This window comes from Passer domesticus, chromosome 5, assembly GCF_036417665.1.
Source record: "Passer domesticus isolate bPasDom1 chromosome 5, bPasDom1.hap1, whole genome shotgun sequence".
In the NCBI taxonomy this organism is placed as follows: domain Eukaryota; kingdom Metazoa; phylum Chordata; class Aves; order Passeriformes; family Passeridae; genus Passer; species Passer domesticus.
In genome coordinates, this window is record NC_087478.1 from 14,699,313 (window position 1) to 14,716,543 (window position 17,231).

At 37.9% G+C, this 17,231-nt stretch overlaps 1 protein-coding gene and 1 long non-coding RNA gene across 3 annotated transcripts in view; one reads left to right on the plus strand and one right to left on the minus strand.

The window, feature by feature from the left end:
• The window catches only part of LOC135301749 (uncharacterized), a 13,251-nt gene extending 9,746 nt beyond the window's left edge, over window positions 1–3,505 (plus strand). The window contains exon 2 of the long non-coding RNA XR_010363477.1: window positions 2,592–3,505. This is a non-coding gene — a long non-coding RNA (uncharacterized LOC135301749). The remainder of the gene's footprint in view (window positions 1–2,591) is intronic.
• The window catches only part of CERK (ceramide kinase), a 41,849-nt gene that overhangs the window by 3,627 nt on the left and 20,991 nt on the right, over window positions 1–17,231 (minus strand). For both annotated transcript variants that reach the window (XM_064422121.1, XM_064422122.1), the window contains exons 7-12: window positions 12,296–12,370; window positions 10,651–10,803; window positions 9,752–9,857; window positions 7,041–7,111; window positions 2,201–2,406; window positions 23–231 (exon numbers count right to left, since the gene is read on the minus strand). In XM_064422121.1, coding sequence (XP_064278191.1) covers window positions 23–231; window positions 2,201–2,406; window positions 7,041–7,111; window positions 9,752–9,857; window positions 10,651–10,803; window positions 12,296–12,370 — 820 coding nt within the window. The remainder of the gene's footprint in view (window positions 1–22; window positions 232–2,200; window positions 2,407–7,040; window positions 7,112–9,751; window positions 9,858–10,650; window positions 10,804–12,295; window positions 12,371–17,231) is intronic.

Consider the following 17,231-nt stretch of genomic DNA (forward strand, 5'->3'; position numbering starts at 1 on the left):
AGACAGAAAAATTGAAGCTTACCTCACTTCAATTGCTGAACTATCCAGAGTTTCTCCATCACAATTCCAGGTACTATTAACAATATTACAGCAACAGGCTGGATGATCTCTGCAGAACTGGCCAAAACGTTTCTTTCCAATGTCCATGACATTGCTTTCATTGTCTTCTGAAAGCTTTGATGTAAATTGAAAACACTTAACCCGATAAACGTCTACAAATGGAAAGTCAAACTACAAAAAACAAACAAACAAAAAGGCAAATCAGGCAATTATAATTAAATGCATTTGATGTGTAAAACTACTCAGCATGCAGCATTTTGTACGCCAGGAAAGTCTGTCCACTCCAATTTTCTAGAGAAGCTTACCTGAGGTATGAAGTCATATTTGCTTTTGAAAAACCGAACAAGTAAAAAAAAAATAAAGCCAAAATGAGACTTCTCAATGGTCACTGTATAGTACCTATTATAGCAAAATTGTGTAACAAAAGCTGCATGGAAGACCATCCCATCCTAAATTCACCTCCTGACTGAGGCCCTGGACTACAAGCTGATGGAGTTAAGAGACTCAGGTCTGGGCTGGGGGAGAACACATTCACAGGAGGATTAAGCCCAGCATCTTCAGCATGGACACCACAGCCCTGGGGCTATCAGCTGCCAGGCTCCCCAGACCCACACATCCAAGGGGGGAGGCGGAGATTTGGGTGTGTGGTGAAAAAGCCTCTGGTCAGAGGCAGTGAATGCCCACCCTCTCTGCACAGAGGAGTTCCAGGGGCCCTTCACCCCGGAAAGGCACATCCAAGGGACATCCACACAAGGGACACCAGAGGGACTGTCAAGGCCCATCAAAGGCTGCCCTCCAAGGGGACCCCCAGACCCTGCACCAGAGCACTGCACATGATGCAACATGATGCAACAAGATCCACAGCCTTACAAGGGATAGTGTCAAACCTGCCCCCTTTGGGGGACACACCCAGGTGTTCCCACCATGTTTCCATTACATTCCAAAGAAATAAAAATCACTTAAATTAGTTAATTGAGTTAGAAGACTGTTCTTAAAACCCAGGCTGCAGATTTACACTACAATATTGAAGAAATCCTTTAAAACAAGCATCATTAATTGAAGGGACAATAAATTAGAGGATGCCCCCACCAGCCCTGAAAGCAACTTAACAGATACAGAGTTAACTATGCAGCAAGCTGTATGGAATACAGACAGGTCATTTAGCAAAGACTGTGGAGTATGTCTCTGTGCGTCTACAGGAAGGAAATGACAGGGGAGGAAATGTGAAAACCAATCTGCAGTGATGTACAGTCACTCTTTTATTATTTTTTTTTTCCACATTTCCTTAAGTTTTCAAGAAGGGCCTCCCAAGAAGAGTTTTTTATGGTGGACACTAACCTAAGGACATATGTACAAACTTGCATTTAACCTCCACTGCAAAACCAGCACATCCCAGAGAGAAATGGGATAAAAGCAATTTTTCATTGCTTTTATGCACTAGATATGACATTAGCCCATTGTTCAGGTGATTTCCAGAAGATATTAATAAAATCAGGTTGTGACAAATATTAAATATGTGTAGTCACAGTCATAGCTCGGTTTCAAGAGATGTTATGATCCAAAGCAGTGATGAATCTTCCTGCCTGACAGCTACAACACATGCAAAAAATAATTTTCAAGCTGAATGCATACAGCTCATCCTGGTCACTAATATGTAGTAAAATACTACTAAAAGCCTGCAGTTTACAATCAAATTGCAGTTCTGGTAATTTAATTCTAAACCACATTTTCATACAGTTCTCAAAAGTGATTTATTATTCTTCACTACATCTACCTCAGCTATTCATGCTGTGAGTAGTTTTTCATGCCGTGAGCAGTTTTTCATGACAACTACATGAGGGCACAGATGTGATAAAATAACTTTAAATATTGTTCAAACAGCAAATACACGGAAAATGTTACAAAACTGAATTCAGATGGCAAAAGTGGAATTTTGTTAAAATGCTACGGCCAAGGAGTTGACTTTAGTAAAATGTTTTGAGCTGCTTTTTTTTCCCATGATACACATGCTGAGATTGCATCACACAAAATTCATAAATTTAAAAAAAACCAAACAAACCTGCTTTATAGATATTATTTCTGTCCCATAAGAACACCAATATTTACACCTTTGATGGACACTGTCAAAAGGAATACACACCTGATCATCTTGATTTGTGTGTCTGACAAGATACCGTAGAAAATCGAATCTGGAGCATTTCCGAACTAGAATGAGGTCTGCTGAACCATCTGCCAAATGAGCTGCTGGTGAAAGACCTTTTGGACTTCGTGGACATGCACAGCTCATATTTACTGCATTGATGGCTAGAAATTTCCCTTTTATAACCTTCCATTCTTCTTCACCTTCTGAAACACATCAGTAAAGACATGGAGATAGGTAATCATTTGATCTACTCACAAGAAGACTAAAAAGCAATCAATAGCAACTTAAAAGTCTTCCCTGGCCATATTCATGTACTGTCAATAAATATCTAAAATAAACTACATTTAAAAATAATATTTTAAAGTATCTGTTTTTCATACACTAACAGAGGAAGCCACAGTCAGAAGGGAGAATGCAATTATCTCCCACAACTGCTTGCCTGCTCTGGCCTATGCACATCAAATTCAGGATCAGTGCTATTTGGGAAAACCTGCAAAGCCACAGGAAAGGAAAAGACAGGCAAGTTACAAATCTTGTAGTGTGAAAGTTCAGAGAATTTTAAAATTCTATTTTTGCTTTTCAACTTGTTAATCTTAAATAAACAATGATGCAAGGACTGTCGTTTAGTATTTGGTTTCTGAAGCAGTATTTCTCTTCTGCCTCAATGCAGCAACTTCGTGTTGTTAAAAAGTCAAAGGGAAGGGATGACTCAGGGTGCAGCAAGGACCAGCAGGCAGCATATCAGGAGTCTGCTTCCACTCTAGCCCCAAAAGTCCCAAGATTAGAACTATTAACAGAGCTAAATGTTCCTGTGTGCAAATCTTCAGAGATTTCTGGAAAACAACACAAAGCCTCTTTTCAATACTTTGAAACTCTGTTGGAGATTACATGAAGACTGAGATTAAATGTGTGCTGGCATTGATACTACCAGGAAGCAGAGGAATTTTCTAGAACAAAGAAGCATAGGCAGACAATGCAGAGTTGTTGCCTAAATTGTATTTTCTTGAACATGGATAAAAATATATGTAAAATGCCTTTTTTATTTTTAGATTACACATAATTGTCTACCTTATTACAATAAGAAAAAGCCAAAAGGCAGCCATAACACTATTTTTCTCCTACCAATATAAGTGGACTAATTTCACATGAACAATTCCACAGAAGTAATGAGTGGAAAACAGACTATGGACATACATGTTGTTCTAAGACTGGGAAGAGTGAAGTAGGGGTAAAATTAAGGAGTGAACAATAAATGCTTATATTTGTTTATGTATACAAGGTAGAGATTTTGAGGAATGTTAACTGGTATGGACTCGAACATCTAACATGATTCAGTTCCCCACATTTTGGTTAACTTACAGTGATTTTCAAGGTGCTTTTCTGATGGGATTACAGACGATGTTTATGCTATATATTTCATGTCCTGAAATTCTGATATTCCTTACTGTCTCAGTTCTAGGAACTTCACATTTACTTTAGAGAATCATTATTACAATTGCCTAGGTTATTTTGAACATGAAGTCTATGATGCATTCACTTTGAATCTACATGTTCCAGGCTCTATACATCAGAAAAAATAAAAAGAAAAAAATTGTTTCAAAAGTATTTTGTAGTTGTTCTTCATTCTTTGAACTTCTCTTGTTTTCTGGAATTCAATTGAAATTTCTTACTATCCACTCTCTAGTAACAGAACAAGAAAAACAGTTTTCCAGGAAAAACCATGTAAGCTTATAATGTGACAAAAGACTTAAAGAAAAGAAAAACTTTATTATAAATTTTCCATCTAGACTATCCCCTCTACCTCCTGAGAGACAAATCAGAAATAGCAAAAAAACCCCACGGCTTTTAAATTCAATATTTTTGCTTAATTTGCCACAGTGCTTTTTAGTATTGCTCGCTTTACTGCTGATCTTTTTGTGTTGCTTTCAAACATGACATTCCCAAAAGAAGTAATTTAAATCAGATTCAAAATGTGCATCTTAAGAGAGATGAGACATACGTAAATGTCAGACTATAGAATGACTGTTCAGGCTGCAGGCAAATGACAAGACCCTGCTCTGAAATGAAGGTAACTGAACAGAACATAAACTACTGGAACTGGAAACAACAGGCATTTTTGATACACAAACAACAAAATGCAAACATCTCCCTTTACTGATAAATTCCTTTTCTGTTTCTCTGAGAAGCATTAGTAATTTAGTCATCAGTGTGTCTAGATATGTATTAACATTTTAAGTATGCTTAAGGTAAAATGCTTCTTTATGTTACTGTAATAGATGGTTTTCATCTGGTGTAAATCTCAGCATGTTACCCAAGAACACCTTCACTTTCAAAGTAAGAATGAAGTCAGGGTAACAATCACATTTTAAATGAACAACTGCTTTCATAACTATTTTGCAGTGTGTATCACTGTAACAGCACAAATTATTTGCTCAAAATATCTTACAGTAGGGCAGTCATAAGCAGGGAGTGCATAAATGACACTCATCAGTGGTTTATTGTGAGCACACACTGCAAGTTGCTGAAATCAGCATAAAGTGCTAACAGTCAACATTTTCTCAGCACATGCACAGAGACTCCTGCACAATACAAAGAAATATGTTCAGCAACAACCACTCAACATCCTTCTAAACTTACCTGAATTACACACAAACCTGGTAGGCACAAAGAAAGAGTCAGCCAAGACATCCTGCTGAGTGAAAAGCTTATCTGAAGTGGAGATTTAAAATCCTTTCTATAGTGAATCAAAAGTAGCTGATTGTATTATTTCCTTACCAGTACTGCATGGATAAGAGACTAGACCGCAAAGAAAGCCATCTACCAGAAGTAGAATGGAATAAAGTAAACAATATCCTACATAATGAGCTGCTTAATGTCATCTGCAATGTTGGCTAAAACTGTCTTGATTTCTAACTAACCTGTAGCTTTCTAGTAGTTCCTTTGCTAGATGAAAGGTAACAAAAAGGCAGATTTAAAAACCAAACCATCAAACCAGCCAACAAAAAACCAAACAACACACACAAACATGAAAAAATGCACATAAAACCCCCGACAAACAAAAGGAAAAAGGTTGGCAATTTATAACTATAATCATTTGACATTTTTTTCTTATAAAAAATCTACTGTCATATTTATATTACTATTTCTATGCACTATTTATACTCTAAAAAAAATTTCTTTAGCTGAATCTGACCATAGATTAAAATAACCCAAGAAATACTCTGATTTGACCATCTCTTGACTATATCAAAGATCTGAAAGCAGCAGCTAGGATGAAAGCACTAAACAAGTGTAATGGGAACTCAAGTTGCACAGAAATCTTCCACAGTATGATAATCTTCCTGCTAACAAATGCCTAGAACCTGGCACAGTCACAGTGCAAAAAAACTACAATTGTAAGATAATGTAGGTCATAAGGACCAAATGCTCGTCAAGAAAATTACAATTGTGTTGTTTGCACTGGGCTCTATAGGAAGAAATAAAAACAGAGTAAAGGCAGAAAGAAGCACCCACAGAAGCCTGCCTGCTCTTTAAGAGGGGTTTATCCAGGATGATGAACCAAAGCTGGAGGCAAAACTCAAGTGAATCTATGTTATCTTTCTCTAGGAAGGCCTCAAGTGTAGCAATATCAGTAATTGTTCCCACTAGGATGTAGCAGCCAGACATAAAGAGATACAACTAGGGGAATGACTGAAGAGCATTCATTAACACTTTTTAAACCAGAGGAAAGAAAAGTTATGCCCATTAGAAAAAAAAACCCACACAAGTGTACACAGGGGTTAGAATGGGGATGAAAGAGAGAATAATGATAGCATGACTAGAGAAGGAGGACAGAAATTTCATTTATAGTGAGTATTGGTGGAATGTTGTACAGAAATACTGAAGTCTACTAGATCAGCTACTAGTTGTCCAAGTTCACAGCCTCATAGTAGGGTGACGTGCTAATAAACACAAATTTTTAATCCTGATCTACTCTAAAAGTTATCTTAATGAACTGTTTCCTTCTATGACACCTCACAGTTTGTCCATTCAGTCCTTTTCACAAAAACCCAAAGTCCTAGCTCACAGAATATTATTTTTCTTAAAGAAACTAAACACACTGAAATATACAATTAGTATAATTTTATCAGAATTTTCTGAGGTTTGGACACCTTACACATATTTCACCTACTTAGCACCATAGAATCATTTTGCTTGGAAAAGACCTCTAAAATCAGAGTCCAAATATCAAATTAACACCACTAAACTGTATCTGCCCAAGTGCCACATCCATTTGTCTTCTGAACCCTTCCAGGACAGCACTTCCATGGTCAGCCTTTTCCAATGCTTGACTACCCTTTCTGTTAAGAGATTTTTCGTAATATCCAAACTAAACTTTCCCTGGCATAATTTGAGGTAATTTCCTCATAACCTGGAAGAAGAGAGAGAACCCCACAAGGCTGCAGCCTCCTTTCAGGCAGTTGTAGAGTGTGACCATGTCCTGAGCCTCTTTTTCTCCAGGCTGAACACCCACAGCTCTCTCAGCTGCTCCTCACAGGACTTTTGCTCCAGACCCTTCCCCAGCTCTGCTGCCCTTCCCTGGACATGCTCCAGCACCTTAATGTCCTTCTTAAAGCAAGTGGCCCAAAACTGAACATAGGATTCAAGGTGTGGCCTCACTAGCACTGAGTACAGGGGGCAATGACACTTACTTGTGTTTTCTGTAAGCTGAAAGAGACAATGGATTATCAAGTAACTCAGTGTTTAAAAAACCAAAATACATGCACACTTGAACTGCTATCTTCTGAAAAAAAGTAATTTGTGCAATACTATCACATTTTACTTTTTGATAAATTACCTTCATGTTTTAATCCATGTTCCTTGCTCTGTTCTGCCAGCTGTTTCTCACTTTGCTTGCAGATGTAACATCTAGAAACAAAAATACCATTCAATTCCTGAAAGACTTCCACTATTATTCATTTCAACTTTATTTTACCCAGTCATTACAAGATCTTCCCCCACCACAAGATTCACCACAGCACTGACAATCCTCATGTGGCATGAATAATCATAGCCCTGCAGACAGTGCAGTTATTTAAGTACAGTTCTAAAGATTACTGGATGTCAGAGGTAAAAGCAGCAGAGAGCCACAAGATCACACAGGTTGGAAGGGATCTCTGATGTGATCAAAGGTGGTCTCACAGGAGAGCTCAAAGCTGTCTTACAGTGACAGTGAAGTCAAGGATCTGTGAGGGTAAAGTCCACAGACCTCTGGGCACCTTGTTCCAACATTGGACTGCTCTAAGAGTGAAAGACACTGACATACTGGAGACACTCCATCTCACAAGCACTGAGTGCAGGGGAAGAATCACTCCTGTTGACTTCCCTCCTGCTTAGAAAACTCAATACAAGGTAGGCTTTCCTTCTTGCAAGGACATACTGCTAACTCAGGTACAGCTGTTGCTCACCAGGATCCTGAAGATATTTTTGGTAGAGCTGCCTTCCATCCAGTCAATGCCCAGTGTACACACTTGCATGGGAGAATTCCACCCCAGGTACAGGACATCTACATCTCCTGAATTTCAGGAGATTCCTATCAGCCATTTTTTTCTTCAGCCCACAAAGATCCTTCTGAACAGCAGCCCTGACTTTCAAGATAAACCACACCTCCCAATCTGGTATCATCCATAAAACTGCTGAGGACACACTTTCTGAGACTGTGCCAGTCATTAATAAGGACATTGCACAGTATTAGGCCCAATATTCCCAAGAAACATCACTACTAACTGGTTGCCAGGCAGACTTGGCATTCACAACTTTTCCAGCAGTCCAGCCAGTTTCACACCCACCCACTTACCTAGTCCACACCTCATCAACTTAGTTTTAAGAATACTACAGCAAACAGGACCAAAGGTCTTGCTAAAGTCAAGGTATGCAACATCCACTGTTTGCCCTTCATGCAGGAGCCTGGGGACCTGTATGGCCTGGGGTGAACCTACATTAGTGAAAAATGGGGTAAAGGAGTAACTTTACAGCCTTTTCGATATATCTTATCACTATGGCTCCCCATGCCACTAAGCAGCAAGTTCCTTCAGCCCACAGTTCCTTCAGCCTTTAGTTATGACCAGTATATTTAAAAAACCCCTTCATAAAAGCAAAACCCTTCACATCCCTCACTGATTTCAACTTTGCTTGAGCTTTGGCTTTCTCGATTTCACTACTGCATGTTTAAGCAAAGTCTTTAGTGCTCTTCCAAAGTAACCCTCAGTTCCTTGCTCATCCAAATTGCTTTTCTATCCTGGTTATTCAAGTTTCTGAGTATCAGAATGGATTATTCTTGAACTTTGAGGAGATACCAGCTAACTGTCCTATGCCTCTTTGTACTCCAGGACAGTATCCCACAGAATCTTGCCAAGACACCCAAATACACCAAACTAAAGTCAAAGGCTGCAATTCTACTTTTTGTCTCATTTATTTCTCTCAGAAGTTAAAACTCTATAATCTCAGTCACCACTGCCAAAACTGTCCTCAACCACTGCATCCATACCACGGCAGAGCAGTTGTTCTAGCCAGCCTGTCAATCACCTGCATGATCAATCTCATTACCACACTCCAGGATTCTCCTAAATTTCTTGTGCCTGGCCCTGCTGCCCTTCCAGCAGTGATCAGGAAGTAAAAAATCCCATGTGAGGCACCAGGCATTCCTTACTCCATGGATGACAGCTCTCTCCTTCTGGAGCCTCCCCTGCATCAGGGCACCTGATGGGTCAGGAAAGCTGCTCCAGCTGGTACTGGAGTCTGATCTCCGGTGTGTCACAGCACTAGCACAGCAGTCTCATTGTTTCTGGACAAAGTTTGTGGCTTCTCTGTATCCTGCTGTGCTGTTTGGTGCTGTGACAAGTACTTTATATCTGATAGCTAAATCCATATATAAAGAGGAATAATAAATACTAGTGCAAAACTTCAAGCAGGTGAAAGTAAAGAGAAAGGAAGGAGCACTGGGAGATTAAGGCTGGCCCCCTGACTAAAGAAACAAGGGAAGTAAGAATATCACACAGAATTCATAAGCATCACAGTAGTATACAAACAAACAGGCTAAACAGGCTGACTCCTGAGAGGACTTGTCCTCAGGAAAAGCCATGCCCAGCTGTTGTTATGGCACTAAAACAACCACTAAAATTTCTAGGTGCAGTTAGGATGTGAACACTTGAGAATTTCCGAATTATTATTTCCATTTGTAGAAGCTACAAGGCATCCAGATTTTTGATTTCTTAGTAGGAACACAGCATAGTGTCCTCAGCATCTTGTAACTGGTCCCGTACTGTTATATTGTGCTTCACTTAAAACTGAGGGAGGAGGAGAACCAGCTAACAAAATTTTATTAGATTTTTGTTTAATGATCTGATAAAATGAGGTGTTCTTTTTAATGAGTCAATAATTGTTTTTACAAGCTTATCTCTTTTAGAGTAAGTGTTTTGATATAAAAACCAACAGTTCTGTAACCTCTATTTATGTACAGGTCTTTTTAAATAGTTCACACCAAATATCCAGAGTTAAACATTAGCCTACCCCGTTCTGCAGCTCTCTTTGTCTCGTGGAGATCCGTGTGTGTGTTCTGCTGGTTGATAAGCAATTGTTCCTTCATAATAGTGATGAGAAAGAAAAGTCTTGAAGCCTACATAAAAAAGGGCATTATGCAGCATTAAGTCATTATAAATCCACATGACAAACATCTCTGCATACATTCTTTGATTTTTCATCTCTTTCCTTCTCTAAGGACTGCAAAACAATAGTAGCCCTCCCCAAGCTCAGAAGGCCTTTTCTGTAAGGAACAAGGAAATACCACAGCACCACTTCAATGTTTTAACATTTGTCAGAAGCGCCATTATTTCACTTGACAGCTTTAAAAACCAACTAAAATATTTAGTTATATATCACTGCTGAATCTTAAAATTTGCACTAAAAATGCACTAAAATTCTCCTCATGCATCTTCTTTCCCTAACACAAGATAAATCAAACAATGCAAAAGACACTTTCCACTAGCATAGGATTTATCCAAATATTAGGTAACAAGATTAAATCACTCATCTCTCTATATAAGTGTAAAATTAACAATTCATTCCATCAACTGAATGTTCAAGATGGAAGAGTATCTATCTCTCTCTTTAAGTGACTAAAAAGAAATTCAAAATGATTAGGACAGAGAAGTTATTACTTTTTAGGCCATTTTCAATAGGTGGCACATATTCAACACAACTTTATTGAGCCCACTTGCCATGTTAACCCTAAAGTTACAGAGCTTTATATAATGTAATCCAATATATGTGGTACTACAAGGAGTTTAAAATCAGGCTCAGTCTGTTTCTGATGTTTACAAGCTTGGAAAAAGACTGGTTTGGAGAAAATAAACCAACCGCCCCAATATGCTTACATGCTAACAAAATAATGTAGTAATTAAAAAAATTACCTGAGTAGTCATATCTCATTGGACCCATCCACCGCTTCTTCTCACTGTCTTTTAATATATCTCCATAAAAACCATAACCCAGCAATGACACGGAGTATTTCAAAAATGTGTTGTTGTGATGAACAGAAGAGACATCCAGAGGCTGACAGTCACCTATGAAGATTAGAAGTGCAAGGGTCTGTCAAGCCTTATTTTATTTGCAGCTGCAAGCATCATAGTAACTTTAACACTGCCAAGTCATTAAAAATAAAAAATACATATTACATTTATGTTAATATATATGTCATAAATGCATATACTTCTTACACATAAGAAAGGAAATATAATTTTTAATACTAATTTAATTTCATACTTTAAAGGCATTAAGCAATAAGAAGAAAGGGCTCAGTATGCTAAAAACATGTAATGAAGAATTTACAGTCCTTCACCCTGTAGCAGTAGAAGGGGACAGAGTTGAAGAACTATTCAGATTGGAAAAGGCCTTTGGGATCATCAAGTCCAAATATTAACCCAGCCACTATTAAACCATGTCCCTAAGTGCCACATCTACATGCCTTTAAGTACTGTCACTCTGTGTCAATGCTTGACAGCCCCTTTCCCTAAGCAGATTGATGCCATATCTCCTGTACATCTCCTGGGTACTACTTAAACCCCTGTGTCATACTATCAGAAGATAATTCAAGCTGGAAGGAGTCTTTGGAGGTTTCTCATCAAACCTTCCAACCAGACGAGGCTCAGCTTGGGGTCCCATCAGGTTACTCAGGGCTTATCCAGTCAAGTTCTGGAAATCCCTAACAACAAAGAACACACCACTTCTCTGATGTCCTCCTCATGCAAACTTTGGAGTGATGGTGGGAGTCGTGGGGGTGGGATTTTTTACTTTATTTGGTATTTTGGTGTTTGGAGTTTTTTCTGTTTCACAGGCAGGTTGGACCAGATGATCCACTGTGGTGCCTTCCAACCTGACCCATTCTGTGATTCTGGGACTTAAAAACACAGCTAAAATACTATGATATAGTAAAGCCACATCTTTCCAATCCTAGTCCAAAGGCTTTAACTGCACAGATGCTGAGTAGAGTAAACCATAGATTAGTAAGAGAAGCACATGTGTAAATCTTTGCAACACCAGACCCTAAAACCACAGCTGTTACTCAGTAATGATACCAGAAGGTATCGTGATTCTAACTTGGCAAAGGAATACTGAATTATCCAGGACAATTGGACATCTGGCACAAAATAGTACCATTCAAGTGTACATGCATTCCTCAAAACTTTCTCTAAGATAGATATACATATACCTAGAGATATAGTCCAACAACTGATGGAGATATGCATATGTAGACAGATATAGTCCAACAACAATTGCATTTTACTACTTTCAAAACAGTGACAGAATTAATGAAAACTTTAGCACAACATTTTTGAAATATTATGATCCCTTGAAAACAATGAATTACTGTAGAAAAAGCAATTAGTTTTCAGCCTCTTATATTTCAAATCAGAGACTTAAATCCCAGAAAAAACCTTTGTATTTCAACTCAGCCATTATGTTCAAATTACATTTTAAAGAAAGAACTAAATGAAAACAGTATTTTGGGCTACTTCCATCATTCCTGTAACAACACAGCAAACTGCGACCACCCACCTACAATAATATGAAGAGCTGAAGTTACTGGATCAGAAATGCCAACAGTTGAATAGCATATGCAATCTGTTGATCCTGAAAAACAAAAAACTAGGCATCAAGTTCTGTCTTTGCAAAACAAGTATTATTGGCACAGTCCTCCAAACAAAAGCATTATGGTCCTTTGGTTTGCTCCTTTATATTTTATGGAACAAAGTAAATAAAGGAATAATGTATTATTATTTTTATTATTTAAACTATAACATCCCACCCTGCCCATGAGTAAAGTTATTGTTCTCCATACAAAGTACAAAAAATTCACAATATAAGTAATAAATATGTAGCAGTTATGAAGGGAAGTAAGTTAATTTACATGGAAAATTTCACTATTACATTATAGCTTTTATATCAAATAAGGCAGGCATACATTGATTCACCTTTGTTTATGATTTCTTGCTCATTGAGATCTCATGAAAAGAAGACAAATCAACTGGGCTGCTGTTTTTTTGTGGTACTGATCTAAATTTCAGGATGTCATCTTATACCAGAAACTTCTACTCCATTCTATTATTTGAAAATTAGTAAAAATACTTGCTTTCAGGAATTAGTTTCTAGATAGGGTAACAAAATGGACACAGATGTACCTTCACAGACTTGCTGCAAAATATGTACAAGACAAAAGTGGGGAAACTTTAGGTTTCATCTAGATGCTGTTTAGAAACAGACAACTCCCCCTGTTTCCTATAGAAAACAAGAGCCTAACATAGGGATCTGGTTTCTGCTCTGCAGCAGGGACTTGGAACTCAGATCCAGACATACAGAAGTGTATTTGTTGCAACACTCCCAATTTATCTTACAGTTTCTCCCATCCTTTCCATGTAACTCAATTCCTTCAAAGTCAAAGGTAGATATGTGAAAAGATAAACTTTGTCCACATACGTGTTCTCACATTTCCTACCAGTACATTAGGTGGAGCAGCTCAAATACAGTGTACTCGATTTCTGAGGCCTTATCAAACTGAAATAGAAACTAATAATGGAGGAATGAGCAACCATTATCTAAAAAACACTTTTAGTTCTTTTTCATTTTGGAAATAGTCAGGGCATTAGCAATTAATAATGGGAGCAAAGAAAATCATTTCCTTTTCAGAAGATTGGCACCACTTCTCCTGCCTGTGAATGGCAGGACAGAAACTTTTACCAAGTAAATGTTATGCAGAAATCTACCACAGTGAACAAGTAGCAGCTCCAGGAGCCAGTTAAAGAGGATATAACAGAACTGTGGGACAAAAGAACAGTGTGACTAAACAGACCTCTCACTACAAGGCTGAGGCTCAAGACAGTGTCAGTGTACCATTACAGACATATGCCACTGCAGGACAGAGGACTCCAATTTCCCTCAGTATCACAACCGATGAGGTACACAGATGATGATCTCATGTCACATTTAAAGTTCTATAAAAGAAGATCTTTAGTGGACTTCTAAAGCTGAAGCTATACTTTACTTACAAGTTTCAGATTGTCTCCTGTGCTCATGAACAGAAAATTCTGACTACTTTTATAAAGAAAAACAATCACTGAGATATCTGACCTAAACTTCTATTGCTGAATGCACAAGTCTAACACTTCATCCAACATTTCTCATTTCTTCCACATCTGTATGCATTCTGCTCCTACAATTACCTCAATTACATTTGTCTTGATGCAAACAGAGCTTCCAAGTGGTTTTACACTACAGATGAGAGAAGAAGAGGGGAATTCATGCAAGCTACTTTTCAACCAGACGCCCATCTCCCTGTGATTTTCTATATTCAATTAAAAGCTGATTCATCTGTTTGGCAATTACACAGAACTTATTTACATTTCTATTCATTAACTAGTAAGGAAAGGCTAAAATTACAACTGAAGTCTGAAATTAATTCTGAGATTCTAAAATGGGAGACATACCAACCAGCAAAATACTGTTGTTTTTTTCCTCTTGGAGCTGGTAGTATGGAGCAACAAAACCAGTGACCTATTTACATGGATGTAACTACTGTGGCATTTCACACATATGAATGTAGCTTGCCATAGCACCACACTGAGCATGAACCTAACAGTACTTGTTTAAAGGTCACAAAAATGTTCATGATGACTAAGGGTTTGAATTCTTTTTAATACTTAACCAAACAAGACTTCTAGATCTTTAAGTCGATCTTCACTAGATGTGGAATCTACAACTGCCAACACAACATTCTGAACAGATGGACACACAAACCCACCAAAATCTGGGTTATTTCATCATTATAAGTCTAATATGAAAAGCAGGATTAGAATGTAAATATAGCTTGAATAATATCCCATGATTAATATCTTAGGATTGCCAGAGCACTCAGTTTGGGCAAGAAGCTTCCCATAGAGCATGACTCTTGACTAATGTTAAGTGGTGGGTATTGTACACTCTGGCTAAACCAACAGAAAAATTATATACATACTCTGCCAGATTTTCTTTGGGGATTTTTAAGGGCAACAGCCTGAGTGAACGAACATAAAAGAGGGTTGCAGAGAACTACATGCAAATGCGAAGAAAGTAGTTGGACTAACTGGGTCCTAATTCACTTTCAAAAAAGGACAGAAACATATTCAGTATAGAAACTAATTATTGCACTGGTTTGTTGGTAGAGAAGAAAATCAGCATGCAAAGCAATGATTAATTTTCAGGTTAAGACACACACAGCTATATGTGTGCATGTTACACCGCGGACAATATGCCAAAGCTTCTGCTCTGGTCAAGGAGATCTTGTCAGGAACAGCTGATGGCAGCTTCAGCTTGAGTCAGGGTACTTACACACAGGCCTTGGGAAGTAGGACATCTGCATGGGACAAGCAGATGCAACAGAAGTTCAACAGGCTCTGCTGATCCTATTGACCAGACAACCCCTCCTGTAAGTACAGATGCCCATCTCTCTTGCAGACACCAAAGGTAAGCATGAAAATTTGAGTGTCAGTTTCAAACTGAAACTCACCTTAAGGATATTAATTCCTTTATCTAAAATGCCACTGCCCACCAGTGCTGCAGATTATTCTGCTTGTCCTCCAAGTCCTACTCTAGCGCTACAATCATCTTGCGTACATCTCAACGATGGTGGCACCACACCACCATACCACAGGCAGATACTGAATTCTCCCAGCTAAAGAAAGCTTTCATCCCAGATATCTTGATATTAAGAACTCACAGAAAACATGAAATATGTAGAAGGCACAAATCTTGTCTTTGATAAAGTAGGTATAATTACTTTGAATCTTTACCATACATCACTCTTTCCCTGAAGTCTGTTTTTCATTAGGAGGTCTCATACAGTTACATGGTTGTTATACAGGCAAGTTCTTCTATGTTCTTTTCCTCCACAAGTATGAAAAATGCAATATTTTATATAAATACATTTGATGACATAAAAATTAAGGAAATCCTTCTTTTTAATTAATCGGTCACAAGGAAGAATTATCAAGATATTTACTGAAGTATGGATGAGCACGCACTCTGCATAAGTAAATTTTGTTAAAGCAATATTAAAAAAAGCAAAGTGAGGGACTGCATTACACAGCATGAACTACAGGTAGATCACCAGATTTCCCCTTCGCATGTGAACATTGCTAGATATTTGTGAGTAGACAAGTCATGCAGACAGGTACACTCAGACACCACTTCACAAGTTTAAATTGGTAACAGAAACACCAAACTGGTTAAGCAAAAATCAGGTAATTTGCTGGTTGCATGGAAGAGTTCATGCCATTGACTGGTGGACCAACAACAGACAGCCAAAGTGCTAGACTTAATAATCTGAATCATGATTAGACTACTAACTTACAAATAAGGTAAACTAAACTAAAACACACACATGGTGTGGGGTACAAATATTTATTTTTGTGCTTTTATTGATGGAAAACTAAACAAATTAAACGCAACTAAAGTATGAAACTAAGCAGGCGACAGAAGCTAGTCACCTAGATGGTGGTCCTATGGAAAACAGTGAATTTAATAACGAAATAAAAATACTTTTAGAGCTCATGAGAATTGCTCTATGTGAGATACTCTTGACAGAGGCAGATGCTGCCATGGCACCTAAAGAATCCTCAGACAAATCAGTATAAGAACAGTATTTGTAGTGAAAAAAGGTAGAATAGCAACTTCAGTGGGGGTCTCATTTTGTGCAGAATTTTTGTGAATCCATAATCCATGCAGTCATCACACAGAAGAACTGTCAGGTAAGCTACCCTAAAGACAGTAACTGCATGTTTTTGGATCAAACAGCATTTAATATTTTAAAAAATTCTACAAAACTACTTTTCTGAGAAGTGCTTCCTAAATGAGAAGGAGCTGGCACATTCAAAAGTAAGGGGAGAAGCTACTGCTACAGGGAGAGATGAAGGGTCTGGGCTTACACCCATGTACCTACTCAAAGTTTTGTGTATCTTCCTTTACACATAGAGAAACCAAGAAGTCAAGTTTCATCTGCAGAACAACAGACTGGCTTAAAGAGAAACAGTCCAGAAAGACTTTGGTGTAGGATTTTTTGGTAGATAATTACTTCAGCTTAAGCTCAGTAACACAAGACAACAAAGAAGGTTTAATCTAATAATGGCATATTTTAGAGATGAAATTAACATCACAGGAGTAAGTAATATTGACTTACTTGTCTCCATAGCAGGCCCACTATATTAAACGCAGTATTTAGCCCTAACACTGTAATTTCAAGAAGTTTAATGGATTTAAAGTACTGAAGGAGGAGCATAAAACATGCACTTCAGATTTCAAAGTGGATATAGTGAACTTTGAAATGAGATGCTAACTAAATGGCAAAGATCATTAAATATTACAAGCTTTGTAGCTGAGAAGGCTGAGAACAGATCACTTGGAGTAATCATACAAGAAAGATGGCTTTTATTGGTATGCTTTAACACATTTTAAAGATAATTTT